Genomic DNA, 24,458 nt, shown 5'->3' with positions numbered 1-24,458 from the left:
ACAATATATCTGTAGTCCCAGAAATCATTATTCCTTATAGGTACTGTATTGGTTTTTACTAGATGCTTTCAAGATATTTTTATCTTTGGCTGTTAGTACTCTGGTTTTGTTGCTGTCTAGCATGGTTTTTCTCTGAATTTATCTATTTGAGATTTGTTGAGCTTCTGAAATTTCTGAAATGTACGTCTTTCACCAAATTTTAGCAATTTGGTGACTTTTTTTTTTTTTTGGAAAAAAAAACATTTGGAAGAGTGTTATTTAAAACACTTGAAAGACATTATTATTTTTTTTTTTTTTGCCTCAATCTTTTTTGTCTTCTCTGGCATCCAGATTACACATTACACAGGTCCCTCGGGTTCCATTTATATCTTTTCAATCTTTTTTTTTTCTTTGTTGTTCAGATTTTATAATTTCCATTGATCTACCTTCAAGTTCATTAGCTTTTTTTCTCTGTCCTCCCCATTCTAGCAACTTACCCATCTAGTAACTTGTTTCTGTTAGATACTGTATATTTCTTTTCTAAACTTTCCATTTGGTTCTTGTTTATATTTCTATTTCTCTGAGAATTGATATTTTCATTCATTTCAGATGTGTTTTCCTTTACCCTATAAAACACGATTACAAATAGCTGCCTTAAAGTCTTTGTCCAGTAGTTCTAACTTCTGGATCATTCAGAGTTGCCGTCTGCCATTTTCCCCTTGAGAATTAGTCAAAATTTGTTGGCTCTTTTAAGTTGCATTGGGGGGTGTTATGAATGCAACGTTTTATCAACTCTAGGTCCTGCTTACAGTGGAGCAGAAAATATAGGATTAACTTTAAAAACAAACAAAAACCCTGAGAAGTTTCAGTGCAAACCCGGCAAGTGAAAACCTGGATATAGCCCATCCTTACTGCTGATTACACTTACAACTCTGGGCCAGAGACAGCTCTCTGAGCACTATGAAAATGAGTAAAGCAGGATGTGTTGGAGGGGAGTCAACATTTTGGAGAATGTTTTTGTTTTAGCAAGTAATCACCCTTTTATGTTTACAACATAAGTTCTGTCCCATTTCCTGTGAGTTGTGTTTCAATTGGAGTTCAATTCTGTTAAGTCTTTGCTACACTAGTTTGGGTCTTCCCTGTCACATGTGGCTCAGGGGTGAGTCTGATACTCTTGTGCATCGTTCAAATCTCAGCTCAGTTCTCTAAGCCTTGTCTGCATTGGTTTAGGGGTGTTCTGTGCTGCTCTTATTCACGGGTTGGGCTGAGACTTGTTCTAATCTTAGTTTGCATTTGAAAACATTGCTGGGTCAGTTGGAGTCTGACCGGCCAAGTGCATGGCTCAGGGATTATTCTTCAGCTGGTATTGCTCCCTTCCGCTTTAGAATATCTCCTTCACCAGTCTTCCTGGATTACCTCCATACTCTTCAATTTGTAAGGGCTTTTTTGTTTTTTCTTGGTTCTTTTCACCAAAAAAGGGCTCCTCCTGGAAATGTAGTCACACAGAACGCCATGATGCTCTGTAAATGTTCCCACACTCGGGCAAAGCTAAGAAGCAATAGAAGTTAAAACTCCGCCCCCTGCAGGTTGATTCCTCTCCACAGTCTCCCTGCTTAATTTCTTTGCAAGGTTGGCTGGGCCCAGAGTTTTTAGCTATAATCTGCAGGAAAGGTGGGCTACTTGTGCTTCCTCAATCAGCATGCAATTCCGGAGGTTTGGTTATGTTTTTATAGTTAACCCTGTATTTTCTGCTCCATTATAACTTAGTAGCAGACAGCAACATTACTGCACGTCTGGAAGTTCAGGAATATTCTGAGGTGTTTATAATTTTGCAGTGAAGGAATGAATAGCACATAGAGGTTTTCGAATTCAGTCAGTAAAACATAACATTGATGACATACTCACTATGTGCTGTGTGTGAAGACAGTAAAATAATTTCAGCGTTTGCCTTACAACCTCATAGGCGTTAGACTTGCTTAGTGAATAACAATCAGTAAATATGATAATAAGCATATTATTTGCAAAAGACAGGAGTTTTCCCTCAAGGGTTAAAATACCATTTTTATTTAACATAGTAGAGTGCCTTCAAAATAATGAATAGCACAGACACACTGCTATTTAATTTTGAATACATATTCAAATTAGTGCTGTACTTTCCTATTGGTAGAAAATCGGAATGACACTTTATTAGCTAATTTGCTCTTTTCTAAGTTTTAAAACCTGGTTTATGAGAAATACGTTACTTTTTATTTTTTTAAAGATTTTATATATTTGAGAGAGCATAAGCGAGCACAAGCAGGGCGAGGGGCAGAGGGAGAAGCAGGCTCTCCGCTGAGCAGGGAGCCTGATGTGTGGGACTAGATCCTGGGACTCTGGGATCGTGACCTGAGCTGAAGGCAGATGCTCAACCTACTGAGTCACCCAGATGCCCTGAAAAATACTTCAATACATGATGATTTCTTTTTTAGTATCTTCCTTAGGATGGCTGATGTCAACTTTCATTAACTCTTTTTAATTAAATTGCAGACACAACCAGAGCAAGAAGAAGCCAGGAGAGCGATGGTGTGGAATATATTTTCATTTCCAAGCATTTGTTTGAGACGGATGTACAAAATAACAAGTACGTGGAAGGTTTTTGTATGACTGTTGTTTTTAAGCCTGGGCCTCTCTTACCTGGTTTTAGGCAACTGAGGGTTCCCTTCTGTTTGAAATAAATTTTAAGTTTTATAATATTTGAGACAGATGAAGAGGTGAGGATTTGGTTAGTAGGTGTTACCAGTCTTCACCTGTAATGTTTTAATAACCTAGAGCTGCTATGTTTCTGATGAGTTAAATGGGCAGGAGTTACTTTGAAGGATGAGGGAATGTTGCTTATATGTTCTTGTGGCCTCTTTCCACCCCACTCCTTGAATCTTAACACAGAATTTGAATAGAATTTTCTTTAAAAAAACTAACAATGATGTACTAGATCACTCGTCCCACCATCTCTGCTACACGCATCTCTCTCCCTCACTGGCCCTTCAGCAAATTAAAATGCTGTTAGTTGCCTTGCTTATACATGTCCTCCGGCCAGCTCTAACTGCCCCACCTCCCCAGGTCCCCCATTTGCTCCAGCCTGAATATTTCAGGGTATCAGGGAGCAGTGTGTGTTTTAATGCAGGATTTGGGGATTTTATTGAAACATCAAAATGCTTTTTTCCACGTTTGGCACAGCGATTGTGTTTTTATAGCACGTAATCGGCTGCCCTGCTTCCATTAGCCACCAGCAGTTCCCCCTGTTGCTGGAAAGCCGAGTGTGGTTATTCTGTAGCGTGCAGTGAAATTTCAGTAGTTTCTATTGTTTGGCTTATTCACTGTTTTATTGCATTGCATTAGTTCTGAAAAAGAGGTGATGGAAAACAGAGTACTGCTGGACTGAAGTACTTTCTTTCTGCTTAAGTGTAATACAAGCAAGTGTTACTGATTTGAAAATGTAAAATACAAGATTTTTTAAAATTGACATTCTGGAGGACTTGGCCCTACTTATTTTATTGAACACAGTAAAAAAAAAAATTACATGTCAGCAAAAATCTTTTTATATATTTGAATTATGTCTTTCCACTTATATCTGTAATTAATTTATGAACGGCTCTGATGCAGATCTGATTTCCTACAGGTTTATTGAATACGGTGAATATAAAAACAACTACTACGGCACAAGTATAGACTCCGTGCGGTCTGTCCTCGCTAAAAACAAAGTTTGTTTGTTGGATGTTCAGCCTCACGTAAGTGAACAATGAGCTATTCAGTGCCCTCTGGCCCGTGTGAGCTGCCACACTTCATGGGAACCTTTCGGTCTGGGGGTAAATCTGAAGGCTGCTCACTCTTGGCCTAACAGTGGCTTTCCTAGTGACGAAAGCCTTTAAATGTAATATGAGACGTCTCTGGTGGTGGGGTGGGGGGGAAGACCCATAATATTAGAGAAGAGAAGTAGGGGAAGCCTCAAGATCTGTTGGTAACTCTTGTTTATGTTCCGCGTTTGCCAAGTACAAGGACTCTTAGGTATTTCTTCTGTGTAGTTTTTATTAACAAAAAATACATTGCTACGTGTATCATGTATTCTTAAGTGTCAAGTACAATTATCAGTGTTTGTAATTTTTACAGTGGGTATTTTGATTCTCTACATATCCTACAAGTGCACACCCCCTGCATAGCACTGGGGGGCGTTTCGCAGGAACTGAGCTGAGTGAGATCGCTCCTGCAGCTGTCGGCTGAATCCTCGCTGGGGGGCCGGGAATGCTTATGAACGCTTTGGACCGAGGATGCCAGTGGGCGAGGCCATTCAATTCTTGCTGAACCACATCTGCTCCAGCAGAGACCCAACCCACAGCTTTGTCCTTGTCACCCAGGGGCCACAGAGTCTGGCTCACTGATGGGTGTACAACTTCCAAGACCCAGGATGGCCTGGAGATGCCCTTCACTCCTCTTCAGGAAGATGAGTCTGGAGTGAAAGCCTCCCAAGGATCAGTAGGGCAGCTGACCCCTTCCCTTAGGCACCGGCGATGTGTCGGATACTCCTACTTGTGCCCAATCTCTCTGCTGGTACCCTGGCTCTAGTCGGGTCCAGCTACCTTGGTGTGTGTCCAGCTGTCCGTCCCCAGAGCCTCACTAGCCCTCCGGACATACAGCTCCTCTGGCCTCACCCCCCACACTAACCTTTCAGGGGAGTTTATGATTTGTATGCACATTCTAGGGGGAGCCCTGACACATAGGTCAAGAGGATCCCTCAACTCCCACCCTTTTACCATTTCCCCCTCAACTGTAGGTGAGTCCTCAGAAGCATAGTATAAATAATATAAGATATTTTGATGGGGAATGTTGACAAGCTTCCTGGAAAGCAGAAGCCTTGCCCTTTTAGGACACTCCAAAGGATAGCATGGCACACAAGACAGAAGGACAGACTCCTGTGTGAGGTATGGAAGAGGCTTAGATGGGATGGTTGGAAGATTTTCTTGTGCAGACACACACTTAACTCATACCATCTTTTGAGTACTTGATTTAAAAATCAGTTTTACAGTATTTTTAGCTGCTTCTGTTCAGTATGAATTATGATAGATTTCAAAATATTTCCAAACATTTTAAAAGGCAAGTTACATTCTCCAGCATTTTTTCAGGGGTATATAATTATGACATTTAATTGGCAACTACTGATTGAATAACATATTGAAAGAGCTACTGGCCTTAATTTTAAGGAGTTTTCTCTTTGAAAGAAACTTTGGTTTTACTATAAAATTCACTCATGACATTATGAAGAAATAAAACTTATTTTCTTCCTTGCAGACAGTGAAGCATTTAAGGACCCTAGAATTTAAGCCCTATGTGATATTTATAAAGCCTCCATCAATAGAGCGCTTGAGGGAGACAAGAAAAAATGCAAAGATTATTTCAAGCAGAGATGACCAAGGGGCTGCAAAGCCTTTCACAGTAAGTACAGTGAGGCTCGTTAAGAAAATGTAAGTGGTGCTTGAAATTACGCATGCGGGAGTCCCACTACCTTCAGAAGACATGGTGTAGTAGATGGTGTGATCCACAACTCGATAAAAGCAGAACTGTATTTAGGTACGTACCTTTTGAGTGATTGCATGGTAATGCCTTTCTGTGCTTCTATGACTAGATCTTCCTATTCTGTTGACTGAAATATTCCTGTAATGATGAGTGAGTGATAATCCTGAAATTCACGATAGGTGGGAACTTTGCGTGAGCAGTTGAGTTATGAAGTTATGATGTCCGAAGAACCTGCAGGTCAAGAGGGTCATTTTCATTTGTGGCTGAAAGAAAAAACACAGGATAGCATTTGATAAACCAGTTATGGAAATGTCTGCATCCATGTAAAGTGATAGAATTGCCTGGTTAACCAAAAAATTTTTTTAATATTTCCTTTTGCAGGAAGAAGACTTTCAGGAAATGATTAAATCTGCACAGATAATGGAAAATCAGTATGGTCATCTTTTTGACAAAATCATAGTAAATGATGACCTCACAGTGGCATTCAATGAGCTGAAAACAACTTTTGACAAATTAGAGACAGAGGCCCACTGGGTTCCAGTGAGCTGGTTACATTCGTAACTAAGGGAAACCCCCACGGTCAGCGTTTCGTAGAGTGCATGATGAAATCAGTTACTGTCCTGGTGGCAGGGTTTGTTAGTCTATGTCACTGCTGTAGATGTGCAGTCTTGCTTTAAAACTGAATGTTGGTTTTGTTTGTATCTTTCTCCAGCCTTACTTCAAGCACAGTATTTGAGTAGAAGATCCAGAATCAAAATTTGCATAGTACCATCTTTTGAGCAGAGCTTTTGAACCTTTTGGTTGTCTTTAACATACAGCTGTACCTCCAAGAGGAGGTTGGACTTTTCTGGGAGAAACAGCCAGGGAATTGATACTGGAGTTGTGCTTCGTTGGGTCTCAGATGTGGTCCCTCCATCAAGTCTGGAAGCTCACAGCTGAAGGTATGACCTTCACAGCCGTGAGCAGCTCCAGGCAAACAGGACAGCTTTGCCGTTCTTCGGATGGGTCACTGGGCTCACTGGGCTCACCTGGGCTGACAGTAAGGCATCCTCTTACTATTCTAAAAGCGCAACCTTTTTCTTACATATCTACAATATAGTCAGTGTATTTAAGGAATTATGACACATTTGCCTTAGTGAGTGGCCTGCATGTCCTAGCTTGAGAAGGCCTCTTAGGACTATGGATCAGTGTCTCAAATATTTAATGAGGGAAGGTAAGACTTTTAAAAATGATTATATTTGTCACTAAAAGCCCTTCCTTAATGGAATTCGTCTTTGTAAGTAAGGTTGGTGTTCTCTTGGGGCAAGTCATGATTACAAGGGACATTTTTATTTGTAAATCATCAGACAGGATTTCTGCAGTCACCACCCAATAAATCATAAGAATGTGATTCCTATTCCAAAAGTCGGTATTTTTACACGTTACCAATACAGTTAAAATGTGATCAATTTTCACATGTGCAATTGATCATATATTTTAAATTGCACTAAGATGTATTTTAGAAAACTTTTTGTGTAATGTTAACTTACCTCTTCATCATCAAAATAATTCTTAACACTGGTCATCTTAATCTTACCATTTTTAAAGAATTATAAGAAAGACTCTGTATTATAAATATTAAGATGGGTTCTCATTTTTGCCTGTTGCTCCTGAACTTCAGCAAATAAATCACATAGCTCAAGATACTAGAAAGGGCTGTAAGTTGTATAAGAGAACATGTCTTGCCATTCTTGCATGCACTAAGACCCTGCCAATCAAAAATCATTGCATCTGTGACTTTCAAACAGAAAATATTTTTTGTTGATTTGTAAAGAGAGTTTAGAGGTCACGTTTAAAGAAAAAATAGAATGTAGTGAAATTTTATATATTTATGAAATCTCTCAAAGGCATATTTTTTTAATTCTCAAGTGGAGCTATTCATAAATTGTATGTAAAGATGTCATAATTTAAAATAGTTTTATAAGTCAGGGTCAACATTCCATGTAAATATTTGACCTTTGTTCATACACAGATCGACCCACAGGTGTTATATGCGCACCACGCATTTGGTAGCGCTGTCTGCTTGGTTTCCTTCAGACATGTCAAAGTTCACATTAGAAACAGAGACAAAACTACTGCAATGGCCTTGATACACACGCACACTAAACAGTCCGATTAAGGGTTACCTAACATGATCCAAACAGTGAGTTCTAAGTTTTTAAACCCAATAGCAAGCCATTTAGTTTTTTAAGAGTGGGGAAGAGGGCTGCCGTTCTTAGTTAGAGGGCTGCTCTAAGAAAATACAAGTCTTACACAGAGTTTGGGTAGAGTAGACTCCTCTTTGAACGCTGGCTAAAAATCTCCTGTAAATCAAAATCTCTACAAAGAGTAATGGGAAAGTGTAATTAGTTATCTAGGCAATTGTCTGAATAATTTCGGCGTCCACATTCTTTACAGGTAGGGTAGAGGGTAGCGGAACGGGGTGGAAACAGTCCTTGTGGCTGTTGGTAGCGATGGGGTGTTACTACGAAATGTAAGTGTCCAGACCTCTCTCCCTTTTCACACTGGAACTGAACAAGGTTTTTTTGTTTGTTTGTTTTTAATGAAAAGATGCCCCTTAGCAATTTGGGAAATACTAGGTACATACATGGCTTTGCAAGTGATGCTTACACGGCCATTTTGAAGTCTAGAAACCGAGTAAGGCAGCGCCAGGGGCTTGCTGATAACTACTGCAGAAGGCCCGAGACTTGCGTCTGCAGCCAGACCCCCCTCCTCCTTCAGCAGAGAGACGCACACGGTGCCCCTCACTGTACTAGTTCGGCCGGCTCCCAAGACTGTGTCAGCCACTATTTGAGAGAAGAGGAATGTTTATGTTTTTAAGTCCATATATTTAAAATCCAAGATCAGAAAATTCTGCATTCCCATGATCACCACATTGGAGTCCATCAAAAAGAATAAGGCGAAATTGAAGTATTTTTTCCCATTGTTTTACTTACTCATACAGACGTTCTCAATAGCTGTAAGGCTGACATTCCTGGTATTCTATAATGATTGAGTGTATCTGAATCGTAATAATTTAAAATGGACAAACCTGTAATCTTTACAGATTTACAAAAACTGTTAGTAAAAACTTCTTGAAGATCTAGATTTCTATTATTTATTTTCTTTTTGACTGCTAAGGATTTCTAAATAAATGTAATGGAAAACCTTTGATCTTAATAAAGTACCTTCAGAGGACATGTGCACTTGCACAATGTTCTTGCACTTGGGTCTTTAGGATATTGTTTCTTGTGGTCGAACAAACTCTGTTTTCTACTCTGATTACCAAATGGTTTATTTGAATTTGCCATGTTTAAAATTAAACAACTTATTTGTTTCCATCAATAAGTTACTGGTCTTAACAAGGTTGTTGGACAGACGGACTTCACCAGTCCTGCTCCTACCCACACAGTGCAGCCATTTAAAGAGACGGCCTCTCTCTGCCCGAGGGTCCCACTCCCTGGATTCCTCTGTTCCAGCGGACACAGCCAGGCCTCGGGGTACCTGCTGGTCCCCGAGCTCCTGGAGGGGCATCCTTCTCTGCAGCTCCTCCTCCAGGACCTGTCCATCCCCTAGTCACCATCCCTTGCCTCTCCGGCCTGTTAGTAAGTGACAGCCACCTCCAGCCTGGCCCAGACCCTAAGGGTGGTCCATAGCTGGGCTTTCCCCATGGGACCCCAGGAGAAATAAGAGTGGGGTGGACAGTCAGGGCCCATCGTTCCCCCTCAGGAACTAGAGCATTCTCCACATCCTGTTCCTGAACTCCAGTCAGGCACAGCTCCGCTTTTTTATCTAGCTTACCTGAGGACAGACGGCTTCCTGCTTAGGTACATGCGCTCAGTAGCGCTGGCCCTTCTTCAACAGTTGAGCCAAGGAGCCCCAGCTCTGCTTCCGCTGAAACACTGTACAGGGTAGCTCTCAGGAGCCTGGGATCTGGAGCCGCACTTCCTGAGTTCAAATTCTGGTTTTGCCTATTACCAGCTTTGCAGCCTTGAGACAGTCCTTTAACCTCTCTGAGCAGGAAAATGACATAATAATTCTGCTTACCTCATGGGATGGGTGTGGGCCCAGAAGAGCTGATCCATGGAAAGAACTTGGAACAAAACCCTGGGACAGAAATATTCGGTAACTGTGAGCTCCTGTGTTACAGTGATCATTCTCCTAGCACACAATTTCAAAATCGCTCTATAAATGATCACCCGTATAAACGGTTCTCCATTAGCAAACTCACTGGAAGTCTCCTAATAATTCCTAGGATGGTTCTATTACGTAAAAAGCATCCGTTACTTCCAAGTGATACATCAGGACCTAATTAAGTAATCCTCAATAGGGAAGTGAACAGATTTTTATTTTTAGCCACTGGTATGCAGTGTAACTTACATGGATTTAAGAGAAATGTCCCTTAATTGCATTAATGCCCTTTCTTCTGCTACCACACTTCCTTCACAAATGCTTGCTCCCCTTACCCTCAAGCTCCGGGAGGGCAGGGAATGTTTTTGAAACCGCTGTGTACGCACGTGCTCCGACCAGGGCCAACCCCCGCTGCCCCACTGTACTTCCTGACCATCAGACGTCTGTATGGTTTCCATTCGCTATCTCATTGAATCCCCACAGCTCCCTTACGTGAAAGACACCTTCGATTTGTACAATTGAGAAAAGGGACGGGCGGGGCATCAGCACACGGCCGAGGAGACCAAGGCTCACGAGCACTGGAATCCAGACGCGAACCGGGGTCCGCCTCCCCGCGCCTGCACCATTTTCACTGCGGCGCGCTTCGATGTTGTTGTCACTTGAGCCAGAGCTGGAAACCTGAGATTTGGTCGCTTGGAGAAGGTTTACCCTTCTTATGCATGCACAGTTTATAATTTTCTCAAAACTACTGCTTGAAGTTGGATAGACCTTGCTGTACCTAAGCCTGTAAGAACTGGTTAATCCACAGAAAGTGGCTGTTTATAGCAGCAAATCTGCGCAGTGTGATACGCAATTCGGTTTAGGCCGCCCGAGTCCCGGTCCTTAGTGGTGATTGGGGACAGTCTGTGCTTTGCGGTGATTAACCTGAGTTGGTCGTGATGCCCAGTGGCACGTGATGTCTGTTGGAGAAGCTGTGACTAAGGGTTGTTCCCCTGATTTACTTTGTCAAAGATTAAACTGCATGTGGTAAAAGATCTTTATGCCCCTGTCCCTGTCCTTCTGTTGGCACTACTCCAATTATTTGGTGATATTTGCCAGCGTGACTGCCATAATGCCAACCTTAAACCAGAATTATAAAGGCCAGTCTGTAGAATGAATAGAAAAAAGAAAAGATCCTGAATCCATAATAGCATCTAACTCTTGAACCAATCCTGGGACCTCCGTCCACTAACTGCTGAATACACACTCGGGGTTCTCATGGCCTGTTGGCGGGAATATAAATTGGTGTAAACACTACAGAAAACTGTATGGAGGCCTCAAGAAATTAAAAGACAACTATATTATGATCCAGCAAGCCCACTTCTAGGTATATATCTGAAGGAAAATGAAGTCTGTACTTTCTGGTTCATTGCAACATTACTCATGATAGGCCAGACAAGGAACAACTTAAGTGTCCATCAACAGATGAATGGATGAAGAATGGAAATGCACACACACGAGTATTATTCAACTATGAAAAAGAAGGAAATTCTGCCTGTTGCAACAACATGGATGGGCTCTGAGGGTCTTCTACTAAATGGAATAAGAGAAAGGCAATAACTGTACGGTCTCATTTACATATGGATTCTGAAAAAGGCAAACTCAGGTCTATGGCCATACCACCCTGAACGTGCCCGATCTCGTCTGAAAAAGGCAAACTCAGAACGAAAAATTGTAGTTACCTGGGCCTGGAGGGTAAGGGAAATGGGGAGATGCTGGTCAAGGGTCCAAACTTCCAGTTATAAATGAGATAAATTCTGGGGATCAAGTGTGCAACATACTGACTATAGTTAACAACTCTCAGGTACATTATAGAGTATAGTTAAGAGTAGACTTTATCACCACATACACCAAAAAGAAGGTAATTATATGAGGTGTTGGAAATACTAACCTTATTGTGGTAATCCTCTCTCAATATATACATGTATTAAATCACATTGTACACCCTAAACTCACACCCTGAAAAAAATACAGAGGTTCTGCTGGTTTACATCACTGGTAGGCTGTTCACTGGGAAAGCAGCATCCATGAGTAACTCAGGCCACTCCCACTCTGCTTTCACTTACCAGAGCCGGTCTTCTCAGCAGCACATGCCCTTGAGGGACGCAGTGATTGAACTTGAAAACACCCTGGAACAACAAAAAACATGATCATCTCAACAGATGCAGAAAAGCATTTGATACTACTCAAAGTCCATTCCTGTTAAAAACTCTCTCTTGAATTTCTTCTTAGTGGGTTTAGAGGGAACATAACTGAAAAGGATAAAATCTATATGAAAAACCCGCAGCTATCATCAGAGTCAACGGTGAAAAACTAAGCACTTTTCCCTAAGGTCAGGAGCAGGACAAGGATGTTTACTCTCACCACTTTTACTCAACTTAGTACTGGAAGTCTTAGCCACAGCAAAAAGAAAAGGCATCCAAATTGGTAAGGAAGAAAGTAAAACTATTTGCAGACGATGTGATACTATACATAGAAAAACCTAAACACTCTACAAAAAACTATTAGAAATGATAAATTCAATAAAGATGCAGGATACAAAATACTCAGAAATCGTTTGTGTTTCTAAACACTAGTAACAAACTAACAGAAAGAGAGATTAAGACATTTCCACTGACAGTTGCACCAAAAAAGAATAAAATATCTAGGTATAAACCTAACCAAGGAGTGAAAGACCTGTAGTTGGAAAACTATAAAACAGTTACAAAAGAAATGGAAGATAGCACAATTGGAAAGAACTAACATTGTTAAAATGTTCACACTGTCCAAAGCAAACTACAGATTCAATGCAATCCCTATCAAAAAACAAAGCATTTTTTTTACAGAAGTAGAAAAAAATGATTTTATAGAACTAGAGAGCCCAGAAATACACTTACACGGCACATTAACCTACAACAAAAGAGGCATGAAATACAAAGGTGATAAAACAGTCTCTTCAGGGGCACGTGGGTGGCTCAGTGGTTTAAAGCCTCTGCCTTCAGCTTAGGTCGTGATCCCAGGGCCTTGGGATCAAGTCCCACATTGGGCTCTCTGCTCAGTGGGGAGACTACTTCCCTCCACCCTGCCCCTCTCTGCCTGCCTCTCTACCTACTTGTCATCTCTGTGAAATGAATAAATAAAATCTTTAAAAACAAAACAAAACAGTCTCTTCAACCAATGGTGCTGGGAAAACTGGACAGCTCCATGCAAAAGGATGAAACTGAACCGCTTAACAACATACACAAAAATAAATTCAAAATAAATTAAAGACCTAAATGTGAGGAAACCATACAACTAAAAGAAAACGCAGTAATTTCTTTGACCTCAGTTTTAACAGCATTTTTCTAGATTGGTCTCCTCAGGCAAAGGAAACAAAAGCAAAAATAAATTATTGGTACTACACCAAAAAAAAAAGGGGGGGTTTTGCATATCAAAAGAAACCATCAACAAAACAAAAAGGCAACCTACTAAATGGGAAAAAAAATGTTTGCAAATGATATATCTGATAAGGGGCTAATATTCAAAATACAGGGATGCCTGGGTGGCTCGGATGGTTGGGTGTCTGCCTTTGGCTCAGGCCATGATCCCAGCGTCCTGGGTATGAGTCCCACATGGGGCTCCCTGCTTAGCTAGGGGTCTGCTTCTCCCTTTGCCTGCTGTTCTTCCTGCGTGTGCTCTCTCTCTGACAAATAAATAAAATCTTCTTTAAAAATCCAAAACATATGAATAACTTATACAACTAAACACCAAAAATACAAGTAATCCAATTAAAAATGGAAAGAGGACCTACATATACATTTTTCCAAAGACATACAGATGGCCAACAGACACTTGAAAAGATGCTCAACATCACTAATCATTAAGAGAAATACCAATCAAAACCACAATGAGATACCACCTTACATCTGTAAGAACGGCCAGAATCAGGAAGACAAGAAAGAACAAGTGTTGGTGAGGATGTGGGGAAAAGGAGCCCTATGCGATGTTGGTGGGAATGTTAAAACATCAGTGCAGCTGTGGTGGGAAAACAGTAAGGCGATACCTCAAAATGTAAAAATAGAAATGCCATATAGTCCAAATATTATGGTCCCAGTAATTCCACTGCTGGGAATTTCATTTCATTTACTCAATGAAAATGAAAACACTAGTTTAGAAAAATATATGCACCTATGTTTATTGCAGCACTATTTACAACAGCCAAAATAGGGAGGCAACTCAAGTGTCCATCAATACATGAGTGGATAACAATGTATGTGTACACACACACACACACACACACACACACACACTGGAATATTACTCAACCATAAAAAAGAATGAGATCTTGTAACCTGTGACAACACAGATGGACCTACAGGGTATTATGCTAAGTGAGATGAGTCAGGCAAAGACAAATACCATGTGATTTCAGTTTTATGGAATCTAAAAATAAATCACAAAACAAATAATAATGAGGTAATAGAGCCATAAATACATAGAACCAACAGTTGCCAGAGAGCAGGGTGGAAGGTGTGAGCAAAATGAAAGAAGTGAGATACAGGCTTCTAGCTACGGAATGAACAGGCCACGGGGATGAAAGGCACAGCATGGGAAATGTAATCAATGGAATTATAACAGTGTTCTGTGGTAACAGATGGTAGCTATACTTGCGGTGAGCACAGCCTTACGAACCGAGCGGGTCGAATCACTGTTGAATACCTGAAACTAACCATAACCTGTAACCGTGTGTGTCACTACACTGGACTTCTTATTTTAATCTGAAAAAAAAATTCTGGAACCTATAGAGTGGGCCAAAGCCAAGGGACTACATTTAAATTCTATTCTTCCTGGATTTCACTTTTTTCCTCCACAACATGGATGAGATTTTAACCTTAAAGTTTGGACCAAGTTGTTTTTATGTTTTTGGATTTACAAATTTATCATGCTTGTGGGTCTACCATTTTGAACAAAGTAATACCCATTTTACTTGACTTGGGCAAAAGAAATACCAAAGATTTCATCCGTTGAGTCTTTACTCTGCCCCAGGCACATTCTTTTCTTTTCTTTTTTTTTTTTAAGGTTTTATCTATTTCAGCAAGAGAGAGTGAATGTGTGCCATGAATGGGAGAAGGAGAGGGAGAGAGAGACACTCTCCAGCAGAATCCATGCTGAGCACAGAGCCTGATGCAGGGCTCGATCCTGGGATTCTAAGATCATGAGCTGAGCCGAAACCAAGTGTCAGAACTTAGCCAACTGAGCTACCCAAGCACCCCTGCTCCAGGCACTCCAATCAGTAGTGTGTGAACATATAAAAGATCTAAACAGGAATATATTTAAATAACCATGGCTATGGGGACACTGGGTGGCTCAGTCGGTAAAGCATCTGCCTTTGGCTCAGGTCATGATCCCAAGGTCCTGAGATCAAGTTCCGCTTTGGGCTCCCTGCTCAGAGGGGAATCTGCTTCTCCCTCTTTCTCTCCCCCTCCCCCTGCTTGTGCTGTCTCTGTCTCTCTCAAATGAATAAATAACATTTTTCAAAAAAAACCCTGCGGCTATAGAATATAATTACTGTAAATGTTAAAGATGAACTGTCTATATAGTATAAGTAAAAGGACTGGCAACAAGCCAGGCAGATGCAAACAGAAAGCAAGGGACATAATAATATTAATAATAATAGAAATATTATTAATATTAATATCAAAATTGAGTTCAATGTTTCTTAGTTGGGTCAAATGTCCTCCTGTAATAAACAGTGGTACAAGCCACTAAAGGAAGAGCACAGACAGAAGACATAAAGCAAAACCTCGAGAAACGTAACCAACAAAACCACATTATTTGGCTATTTTTACTTCTCTTAGACTGTGGAGAAAAATGGTTGTAGAAAGTCCACATGTCTTAATTTCTCTGGCGGATCTCGCAGCCATGAAAAGAATGCTTTATCCTGCAAACTGACGTTGCGCTTCGACTGAAGGATCCCACCAGCGTTTAGGAAACACAATCCTCGATAGGCCACAAGGAAAACCTCATTAAATTCCAACGTATTGAAATACTTCAAATTACATTTTATCGCCACAGACCCACAGAACTGAAAATGATCGACAAATAGAAATCAAAGCGGCGGGGAGCCACCTGGAAAAATTTTGTGAAAAATGTGTAAGTATTTCGATCACCGAGGAAATGAAAATGGAACTGCAGCTTGTTCGGAGAACGGTGAAGCTCTCGGTCTATGAAACGGGATGAAAACTGAGCTCGGGAACATTTGTTGCCTTAAAAGCTTTGCTGAGGAAAAAAATAAAAATAAACATTGGCTCAAGCAACTTGGGAAAGGAGGACATGAGTGCTATTTTGGCTAGGCTAGCGTATACACTGAATTCTCCAGGAATGCACTACCATGGAAATCAAAAGAAGGTTGTATTTTTTGTTTTTGGTTTTTTTTTCAGATTGTAGTATTAGTTTTTCACCGTCCTGGAGCCTTGGGTCATTAACGCCCATAGCGCCCATGGCCCCTGTGGCTCCCGTCAGTGCCAGCGCCTTGCTGTGGCATGTGCAGCGAGTGTGTGCATGTGTTCAGTGACAGCTACCTTTAAAAAACAATTCCTTATTTGAACGGCAGATAGAGTCCTGGGGGATGGGGTGGCAGGGGGAGGGGGAGAGGGCGAGGGAAAGTCTTTAAGCCCGCTGTGTGTGGAGCCCAACGGACGCAGGGCTCCATCTCCTGAACCAGAGATCGTGACCTAAGATCAGGGCCTGAGCGGAAACCAAGACGGGCGCTCAACCCGCCACACCACTAGGCGCCCCCGACTACCGCTCGCTAGAGAGAAGAGCTGCTGAGCGCGTACGCGTCAAAATGTATACTCTGTGCTCAAATGCTTCCCCTCGATTTCTCCTTTATGTTACAGTGGGGTTCCGTCTTAATTCGGCAGGTTTACACAATCTGTGGATTACACATCAGGACAGCAGAAGAGACGATACAAAATGTCTCTTACAGAAAGGGACCGCCGAGTATGATGGGGCTGATTACTGGACGCACTGGCCGTTCAAATCCCACCTGTTTTAGACTCGTTTTCATTTCAGTGCTCATCCTGATTTAATATTATATTGTGATATGATCAGTGCCTAACAGCATAAACTAGCATCCCCACAGAGACTACGGCTAGAAACAGGCTACTGAAGAAGACATCTTGAAGGTCAGAAATACTTTCAAAAAATATCTAATAAGGTTATAAATAAAGTGACAGATATCAAGCTAATAGATACCCCCAGAACATAACTTTAAAAAGACAGGGATGCAAATTCAGAAAAAATATTGAGATGTGGGAAGCAGATCCAAGAGAGCCAGTATCTATCTACCTAAATTAAAGATAGGCCTTCAGATTCAAAGATCCAGATATTTCTTTTGAAAATCTGTACACTCAGCAATAGAGAAAGAATCCCATGACTAGAGAGAGACAGAGAGAGACGAAGAGAAGAAGAAAGGGGAAGAGGAGGGGGGGAGGGAAAAGGAATCTGTTGGGCATCACACATCTCACGTACATCAGGGTACCAGATGAAAAAGGACACATTAAGTACCATGGGAAAAATGGGTCTGAGCCTAGAATTCTATAACAGCCACTGCTCACTCCAGGCTATCATTCAAGAGTGACAATAAAATGAACTCAGTTAGACATACAAGAACTTAGACTTATTTACCACCCCTATATGCTATATGCTGCCAGGAAGAAAGATTCAAAAATGCACTCTAGCAATGAAAAGGAGTTGATAAAAGAGGAAGGCATGAATCAAACCCATAGTGATAAGTAAAAGAATCAAAACGATTTACAGACACTACCAAAGATCTGGGTTCAAATCACCCCTACACTACTTCTTACCTACGTTACCTCATTCAATTTACTCACCCTTCCCAGGCCTTCATTTCTTTATCTACCCAGTCAAAGTAATGATAGGATGGACCCAATAGAGTTGGTTGAGATGCTGTCCGTAAAGCCCTTAGTATAATGTTCGCATCTGGTAAATATTCGATACATATTAGTTATTATGGGCTTCAAACTGATCTATTATGGGCTTCAAGCTGATCTATTTTTGGAGGGCAATTTTGCAGCTACACCACAATTTAAAATACACATGCCCTTAGATCAGACAGTTTCATTTGCATTCTCCTACCTACACTGGAATGTTAACTGCAGTCAAATTTATTATAGAAAAAATTATAATCAACCTGTCATCAGTAAGAGAATAATAAACAATGGTATAATAGAGTTTTATTACACCATTATTTAAAAATATTTTTGTATTATTATAATGTACATATTAAAGAGTGTGTATATACTGACATGAAGGGTGCCACATTTTTTTTCAATTTATTTTCAGAAAAACAGTATTCATTATTTTTTCACCACACCCAGTGCTCCATGCAAGCCATGCCCTCTATAATACCCACCACCTGGTACCCCAACCTCCCACCCCCCCCCCGCCACTTCAAACCCCTCAGATTGTTTTTCAGAGTCCATAGTCTCTCACCTCCCCTTCCAATTTCCCCCAACTCCCTTCTCCTCTCTAACACCCCTTGTCCTCCATGCTATTTGTTATGCTCCACAAATAAGGGAAACCATATGATGATTGACTCTCTCTGCTTGACTGATTTCACTCAGCATAATCTCTTCCAGTCCCGTCCATGTTGCTACAAAAGTTGGGGATTCATCCTTTCTGATGGAGGGTGCCACATTCTTGTGTACGAAGGCATACACAAAGATCTGGGGAGGTCCAGACTGACCAGTACTCGTGGTGCACCTGTGGGTGTGCAGGTACCGAAGACTCTCCATTCCTAGTACATCCTGGTCTGTATTATTCGAATTGTTTTCTTGTTGAGCACATTCTACGTTTATAGTTCAAGTGTTACAACGTAAATAAATGCCTCACAAATATCACATCTCGACTTTGGTCACAGTAGATCCTAAGAGTGTTTTGGAGTGTAAAAAGTAGTGTAGGAGGTAAGACAGACTTTCCCTGCCTGCCCTTGCTGGGAAGACTTGACCTTCAGCCACACCCAATTTTGGAATCCCAATCTCTAGTGAACGTCACTGCACGTGTTCTCCCAGTCCCTTTCCTTTATGCCTCCGATACTGTCACCAAGGGAGCACTGCTTAGGCTTATTACCTCTTTGCTCTATCCTTTTCTCCAGGCTTTCCCAAACCTTCTCCCTCGCTCCTATAGCTACATCTACAGGAAAACAGGACGAACACAAACATTCACTGGACACACAGTCTGTTCTAGAAACTTTGCACAAGCTTCCTCATTGACTGCTCGCACCGGTCTCCTGGAAACCAGTATCCTTGTTTTACAAATCAGAAGAGAGAGATGCACAGAGTCTGAGAAACTTGCCGCCGGCCATGCAGCCAGTGTGTGGTACATACAGCGTCTAGGCCCAATAGTGTCTCGTTCCAGAACCACGTTTCTCTACCCTTTAAACCATCCGGTCTTCTATACATTTAATCACACTGACTGAGATGTGTGTGTGTGTGTGTGTGTGTGTGTGTGTGTGTGTGTGTGTGTTACAGGCATGACACCTTTTCACGCTCTGCCTCGGTTTCCTCCTCTGTAAAGTGTGGGTAATAATAATGCCCACCTCGTTGGGACTGTTATGAGGGTCAATCCTGGTTAATATGTCTGACACTGCTCAGAACTGTGCCCGGCACATGGTGAGGGCGACACAGAAATGTGGTCGTGAATTTGGTGGTGGGTGTTTTCCCCTGGAATTCTAAACCCTCACTCCTAGTGAGTCGGATTTCCTTGATGAAGCCTCATAGGTAAAAGCAGTACCCAGCACCTGTCAGCTCTATCTCAGAGACATCTCCCCTTAATGCACTGCAAAGGACGGCAGCGTCCTTTGGCTGCCAAGTGCCCCCCGCCCCCCTCAATGGCCCTTCTTCAATCTGGCTCTGCTGAGAGTCATCCTCAATACCCCCCGCTTGAGTACTTTTTCTAAAACATAAATTTGGTTAGGATACTCCCTGGGTTAAACCAAAACAATCTGAGGGGTTTGAAGTGGCAGGGGGGTGGGAGGTTGGGGTACCAGGTGGTGGGTATTATAGAGGGCACGGCTTGCATGGAGCACTGGGTGTGGTGAAAAAAATAATGAATAATGTTTTTCTGAAAATAAATAAATTGAGGAAAAAAAAAACCCTTGTGACATCTTAGAACTCAATAATTTTTAAAAAGGGCAAAAAAAAATGTGAACACTTCACAAAATATATAAATGGCCAATAAGCACATAAAAGATGTTCGATGTCACTCACCAACAGAGAAATGCAAACTGAATCCACAATTTCTGTATGGCCATTAATTTAATTTATACAACTGGAATGCTCATACATTGCTGAAGGGAAGGAAAAATGCTAAGGTGCTTTGGAAAATGACTTTGCTGCTTCTAAAGTTCAACATAATTTATCATATAATGTAGTCATTCTACTTCTAGGTATTCGCTGAAGGGAGAAAAAAGCACACGTTCACATACAGACGGATTCACTAATGTCCACCTCAGTATTATTTATTACGGCCCCAAACTGGAAACCTCAATGTCCATCAAGAGGCAAGAGGAGAAATTCTAACATATCCATAAAAGGGAAGAGAACTCCAGAACAGAAAAGAGTAAATGGATGAGACATGGAACGATATGGAAGAATCTTAAAACCATTATGCTGAATGAACGAAGCTAGACAGGAAAAGAGAATGTCACATATGGTTCCATTTATAGAAAATTTCCAAGTAATTTATACTGATAGCATTCAGTGATTCCAGAGTATGGAGATGGAAAGGAAGAGAGGTGTTATAAAAGGTGTGAGGAAACTCTTGGGGTGAATGGATATGTTCATTATTTTTAATTGTGGTAATAATTTCATAGGTATATACATTTGTCAAGCCGATCAAATTACACTTTAAATATTAACATTTACCTCGATAAAGTTGTATAAAAAATGAGACAAATTTTGAAAGACTAAAACCAACCCATTCATAGAGACCTCGCTGCCAGGCATCTATAACACAACATGAAACAATCCAGTCCTGGAATAAAATGTCTTTTATGACCTATCCATTGGCCAGATTTTGACCTTCATTTCCATCCATGGATCTCTCTGGCACATCACACATATCTCTGAAATATTGGTTAGATTCATCGTATTTACCTGCCCTTAACTCTGTCTTTCTCTGCATCCCAGTCTCGGTAGGATGAAGGCAGAGAAGGCTTGGTTACACTGGGCCTCTCTCTCCCGCCCACACTACTTGGCATCTCAGCAATTTGAGGGAAGGTGGGAGAAACAATGGCAATTTATTTGGCTGGACAATGGAAGACAATTTGGTAGGCTCTGGAAGTGCTACCCCGTGTAGCTGATATTTTCAACTTATGGAGAGCTTCTTGAGGAAAAAGGAAATTTAGCCTTGTAACTCCCCGCACGGAGATCTTCAGGTGGCAGAAATATGCAAAGCCCTTACCCAGCAGACTGCCATTTCCTGCTACGAGGTAGAAATGCAAATAGGAATGAAAACTTAGGGCCAGGTTGTCTCGAGAATTCTTAGAGAATAAAAACCTGGCCCCTCATTTTCGGGCACATTTTATAACCCATCATAAGTTAAGAGAATCCTCTTCAGAACTTTCAGATAGCTGAGATGAACAAAATATTTTTATAAAGTGCAGTTCTTTCATCCCTGTAGTCCCTAAAGAACACTTCCTTTTTATAACATTTTTCTTTTTCATCAATAGATGAAAATTCCTAAATGAGAAAATACTATGGGGGCTCAGCCCCTATAAACCTGGCAGGAAACATACTTATATACAAACTATTACTTAGTTGAGTTTTTTTTTTTTTTTTCTCTTAAACTCTTCACCTCATATACCCAAACTTGAACTCACCGTCCCACCAAAACTCTTCCGCCTTCTGTATTCTCAGCCATAGTTAATGGCTCCACAGTTCCTCAGATGTGCCCAGCTAGACCCTCCCGATTCTTCACCGAAGTGGGCAGAATTCTGAGATGACCCTCGGAATCCCCATCCTTTGGTGCACATACATGTGCTCCCGGTTGTCTGAACACCAATTTCGGTGCTGCTCTAAGAGGATTTGGCACATGTAACTAAGTCAATCAGTTGACTTGAAGAAAAGGAGATGATCCTGGTCTAATCAGGCATGCCCTTAAAAGGGACTAATCTCTTCCCAAAAGAGAAAAAAGAAAAAAAGAAAGAAAAAAAAAAAAAGAGAGACTTGAAGTGTGAGAAGGATCTGACACTAAGGACGGTCTCTGTCACTGGTCTGAAGATGGAGGGGACCGCATGTCAACGAATGCAAGTGGCTTCTAGGGGCTGAAAGTAGCCCCTGGCTGACAGCAAGAAAGCTAGAATTGCGACTGCCATCCTACACTTGCAAGGACTGAAACCTGCTCACAAACACATGAACTTGGAAATGGACCCTAGCTCCAGAAGAGATGAGCCAGTAAGCCCTGCTGACACCCTGACTTTGGCCTTCTGAGACCCTTGAGCCTGGGCTTCTGACCTACAGAACTGGGAGCCACAAAGCATCACTGTGTTAAACCCTGAAGTCAGCTGTGCCCCCATCCCTGAGCAAGGGGGTTATACAGGAGTAGGAAATAGGATGTTCACCTCCTACATGCATTCTGCCACTGAATTCTACCAAATCTCTTAGCTGCATCCAAACGTCTCTCTCCCTTTTTGTTTATGTGGTGACAACACTTATTATAAGGTCTACTTCTTAATATATCTTTAAGTGTACAAGAGAGTATCATTCTCTCTAGGCACAAGGTGGTACAAGATATCTCTAAATTTATTTATCCTATAAAACTGGAATTTTAAAAATTGTAATTCCAGTATAATTGTTACATTAGAGTCAAGTGTACAATGTAGCGATTGAACACTTCCACACATGACTCAGTGCTCCTCACAGTGTCCTCTTTAACCCCCATCATTTAGTTCTCCCCTCCCCACCCCACCCCACCCCAGCTCCTCTCTGGCAACCATCAGTTCCTTCTCTGTGGTTAAAAGTCTGTATCCTTTCGGGGCGCCTGGGTGGCTCAGTGGGTTAAGCCTCTGCCTTCGGCTCTGGTCATGATCCCAGGGTGCTGGGATCGAGCCCCACATCGGGCTCTCTGCTCAGCGGGGAGCCCGCTTCCTCCTCTCTCTCTGGCTGTCTCTCTGCCTACTTGTGATCTCTCTCTCTGTCCAATAAATAAATAAAAATCTAAAAAAAAAAAAAAAAAGTCTGTATCCTTTTGTTCTTTGTTTTGTTTCTTAAAGTCCACATGTGAGTGAAATCATACGGTTTTTGTCTTTCTCTGGTTGATTTACTCCACTTAGCATTATACTTTCTAGCACCATCTATGTTTTTGCAAATGGCAAGATTTCATTCCTTTTCATAACTGAGTACTACTCCATTGTACACACCTCTTCCTTATCCATTCATCTATCAATGGATGCTTGGGCTGCTTCCATAATTTGGCTATGGTAAATAATGCTGCAATAAACATAGGGGTACATGTATCTTTTCAAATTAGTTTTCCTCTTCTTTGCATAAATACCTAGTAGTAGAATTACTGGCACTTTTATTTATTTCCACTTGCATTGTTTTGAGGCACCTGCATGCTGTTTTGCACAGTGGCTGCCCCAGTCTGTGTTCCCAGCGCCTGTGTAAGCCTTGGGCTTGAGTTGAGTCAGACCAGGCATTTTCCAGAGATGAAGCAGCACCAAGCTGCAGGGCACTCTCGCTGGGCCGCGCCGTGCCCTGAGCAGCTTTTACTGGTGGGCAGGGCCTGCAGTCAGACCAGATGCCTGCTCCCAGCTCGCTGCTAGGGCCACAGTCAGACTGATGCCTGTGGTTTTTTCCCCCTCTCCCTGGGGCAGGACTCACTTTAGGGTCGTCTGACCCCTGCCTGGCTGCTTGCACTCCGCCAGATGGGTGGTGCTGCTCTGATGGGAATTGACCAAGAGCATTTGTCGGGAGAAGGTCCACCATGTGCACCGGGGCTGGAGGGGTAGCGTTAGCAAAGTCTGTGGCCCGCGGTCCCCTGCCGGAAGGCCCCTGCAGCACCAGAACGGAAGCAGGCCAGTCTAGAGGGGTGGATCCATGGAAGCGGAGCTCCCGGGCCCGGCGACAGCCGTGCAAGCAAGTTAGGGGGCAAGTCTTGGCACTGGTCCCCACAAGCAGCAAGGGAGGGAAGTGATACCTGCCTGCTTCTTTGTTGCTAGAGTCTGTCCCTCCTAGACACACTCTGAGTAAACAACTCTCTCTCCCCTATACATTGAACCAGCATTGTTCAATGGCTGGTTCTGGTTCTACCCAGTACCTCCACCGGCTGTTTGTTCTGCTGTCTCTTTAAGGGCAAGGACTCTGCTTCCTCTCACCCTCCCGGCTCTCTGAGAGCCTAGCTGCTGATTTTTAAAAGTCCAGGTTTTAACTCCTGCTGGTTGTAAGAACTCATGAAATTCAAAATTCAGCCCCTTTGGTTTCAAAGCCAAATGTTATGAGGATTTATCTTCCCTGCCTGGGGTCCCCTGGTGTGAGGGTCTCTCTCTCCCCCTTCCAGCCCCTGGCTGGCCCCCTTTCATGAGGAAGGTCCTGTGAGTCCATCCAGCACTAAACTGTGCTGTGTCTCTACCCCTCCCGCCTGCTCTGATTTGCCTCTTCCCTATGTTTAGCTAGCGGGTCTGTTCTACCAGTCTTCAGGTCCCCTTTGGGTTATTTATGCCTATGTGAGTATTACAGAGGGATACCCAGGAAACAGGTGAGTCC

The 24,458-nt window shown here is 42.0% G+C and overlaps 1 protein-coding gene and 1 long non-coding RNA gene across 7 annotated transcripts in view; one reads left to right on the top strand and one right to left on the bottom strand.

The window, feature by feature from the left end:
* Window positions 1–6,545, top strand: part of MPP7 (MAGUK p55 scaffold protein 7) — a 301,387-nt gene extending 294,842 nt beyond the window's left edge. For all 5 annotated transcript variants that reach the window (XM_044228579.1, XM_044228577.1, XM_044228580.1 and 2 more), the window contains 4 exons: window positions 2,506–2,599; window positions 3,635–3,743; window positions 5,299–5,442; window positions 5,905–6,545. In XM_044228579.1, the coding sequence (XP_044084514.1) occupies window positions 2,506–2,599; window positions 3,635–3,743; window positions 5,299–5,442; window positions 5,905–6,084 (527 nt within the window). In that variant the 3' untranslated portion in view covers window positions 6,085–6,545. The remainder of the gene's footprint in view (window positions 1–2,505; window positions 2,600–3,634; window positions 3,744–5,298; window positions 5,443–5,904) is intronic.
* LOC122892298 overlaps window positions 1–24,458 on the bottom strand; it is a 49,476-nt gene that overhangs the window by 6,862 nt on the left and 18,156 nt on the right. Inside the window, exons 2-4 of one of the 2 annotated variants that reach the window (XR_006381394.1) lie at window positions 11,778–11,840; window positions 9,589–9,648; window positions 5,586–5,786 (exon numbers count right to left, since the gene is read on the bottom strand). This is a non-coding gene — a long non-coding RNA (uncharacterized LOC122892298). Of the gene's footprint in view, window positions 1–5,585; window positions 5,787–9,588; window positions 9,649–11,777; window positions 11,852–24,458 lie in introns of those variants that run through there. The other variant, XR_006381395.1, reaches the window with a different exon arrangement.

The sequence above is a fragment of the Neovison vison genome, chromosome 12 (genome assembly GCF_020171115.1).
Source record: "Neovison vison isolate M4711 chromosome 12, ASM_NN_V1, whole genome shotgun sequence".
Lineage (NCBI taxonomy): Eukaryota > Metazoa > Chordata > Mammalia > Carnivora > Mustelidae > Neogale > Neogale vison.
This window is presented reverse-complemented; position numbering and strand designations above follow the sequence as displayed.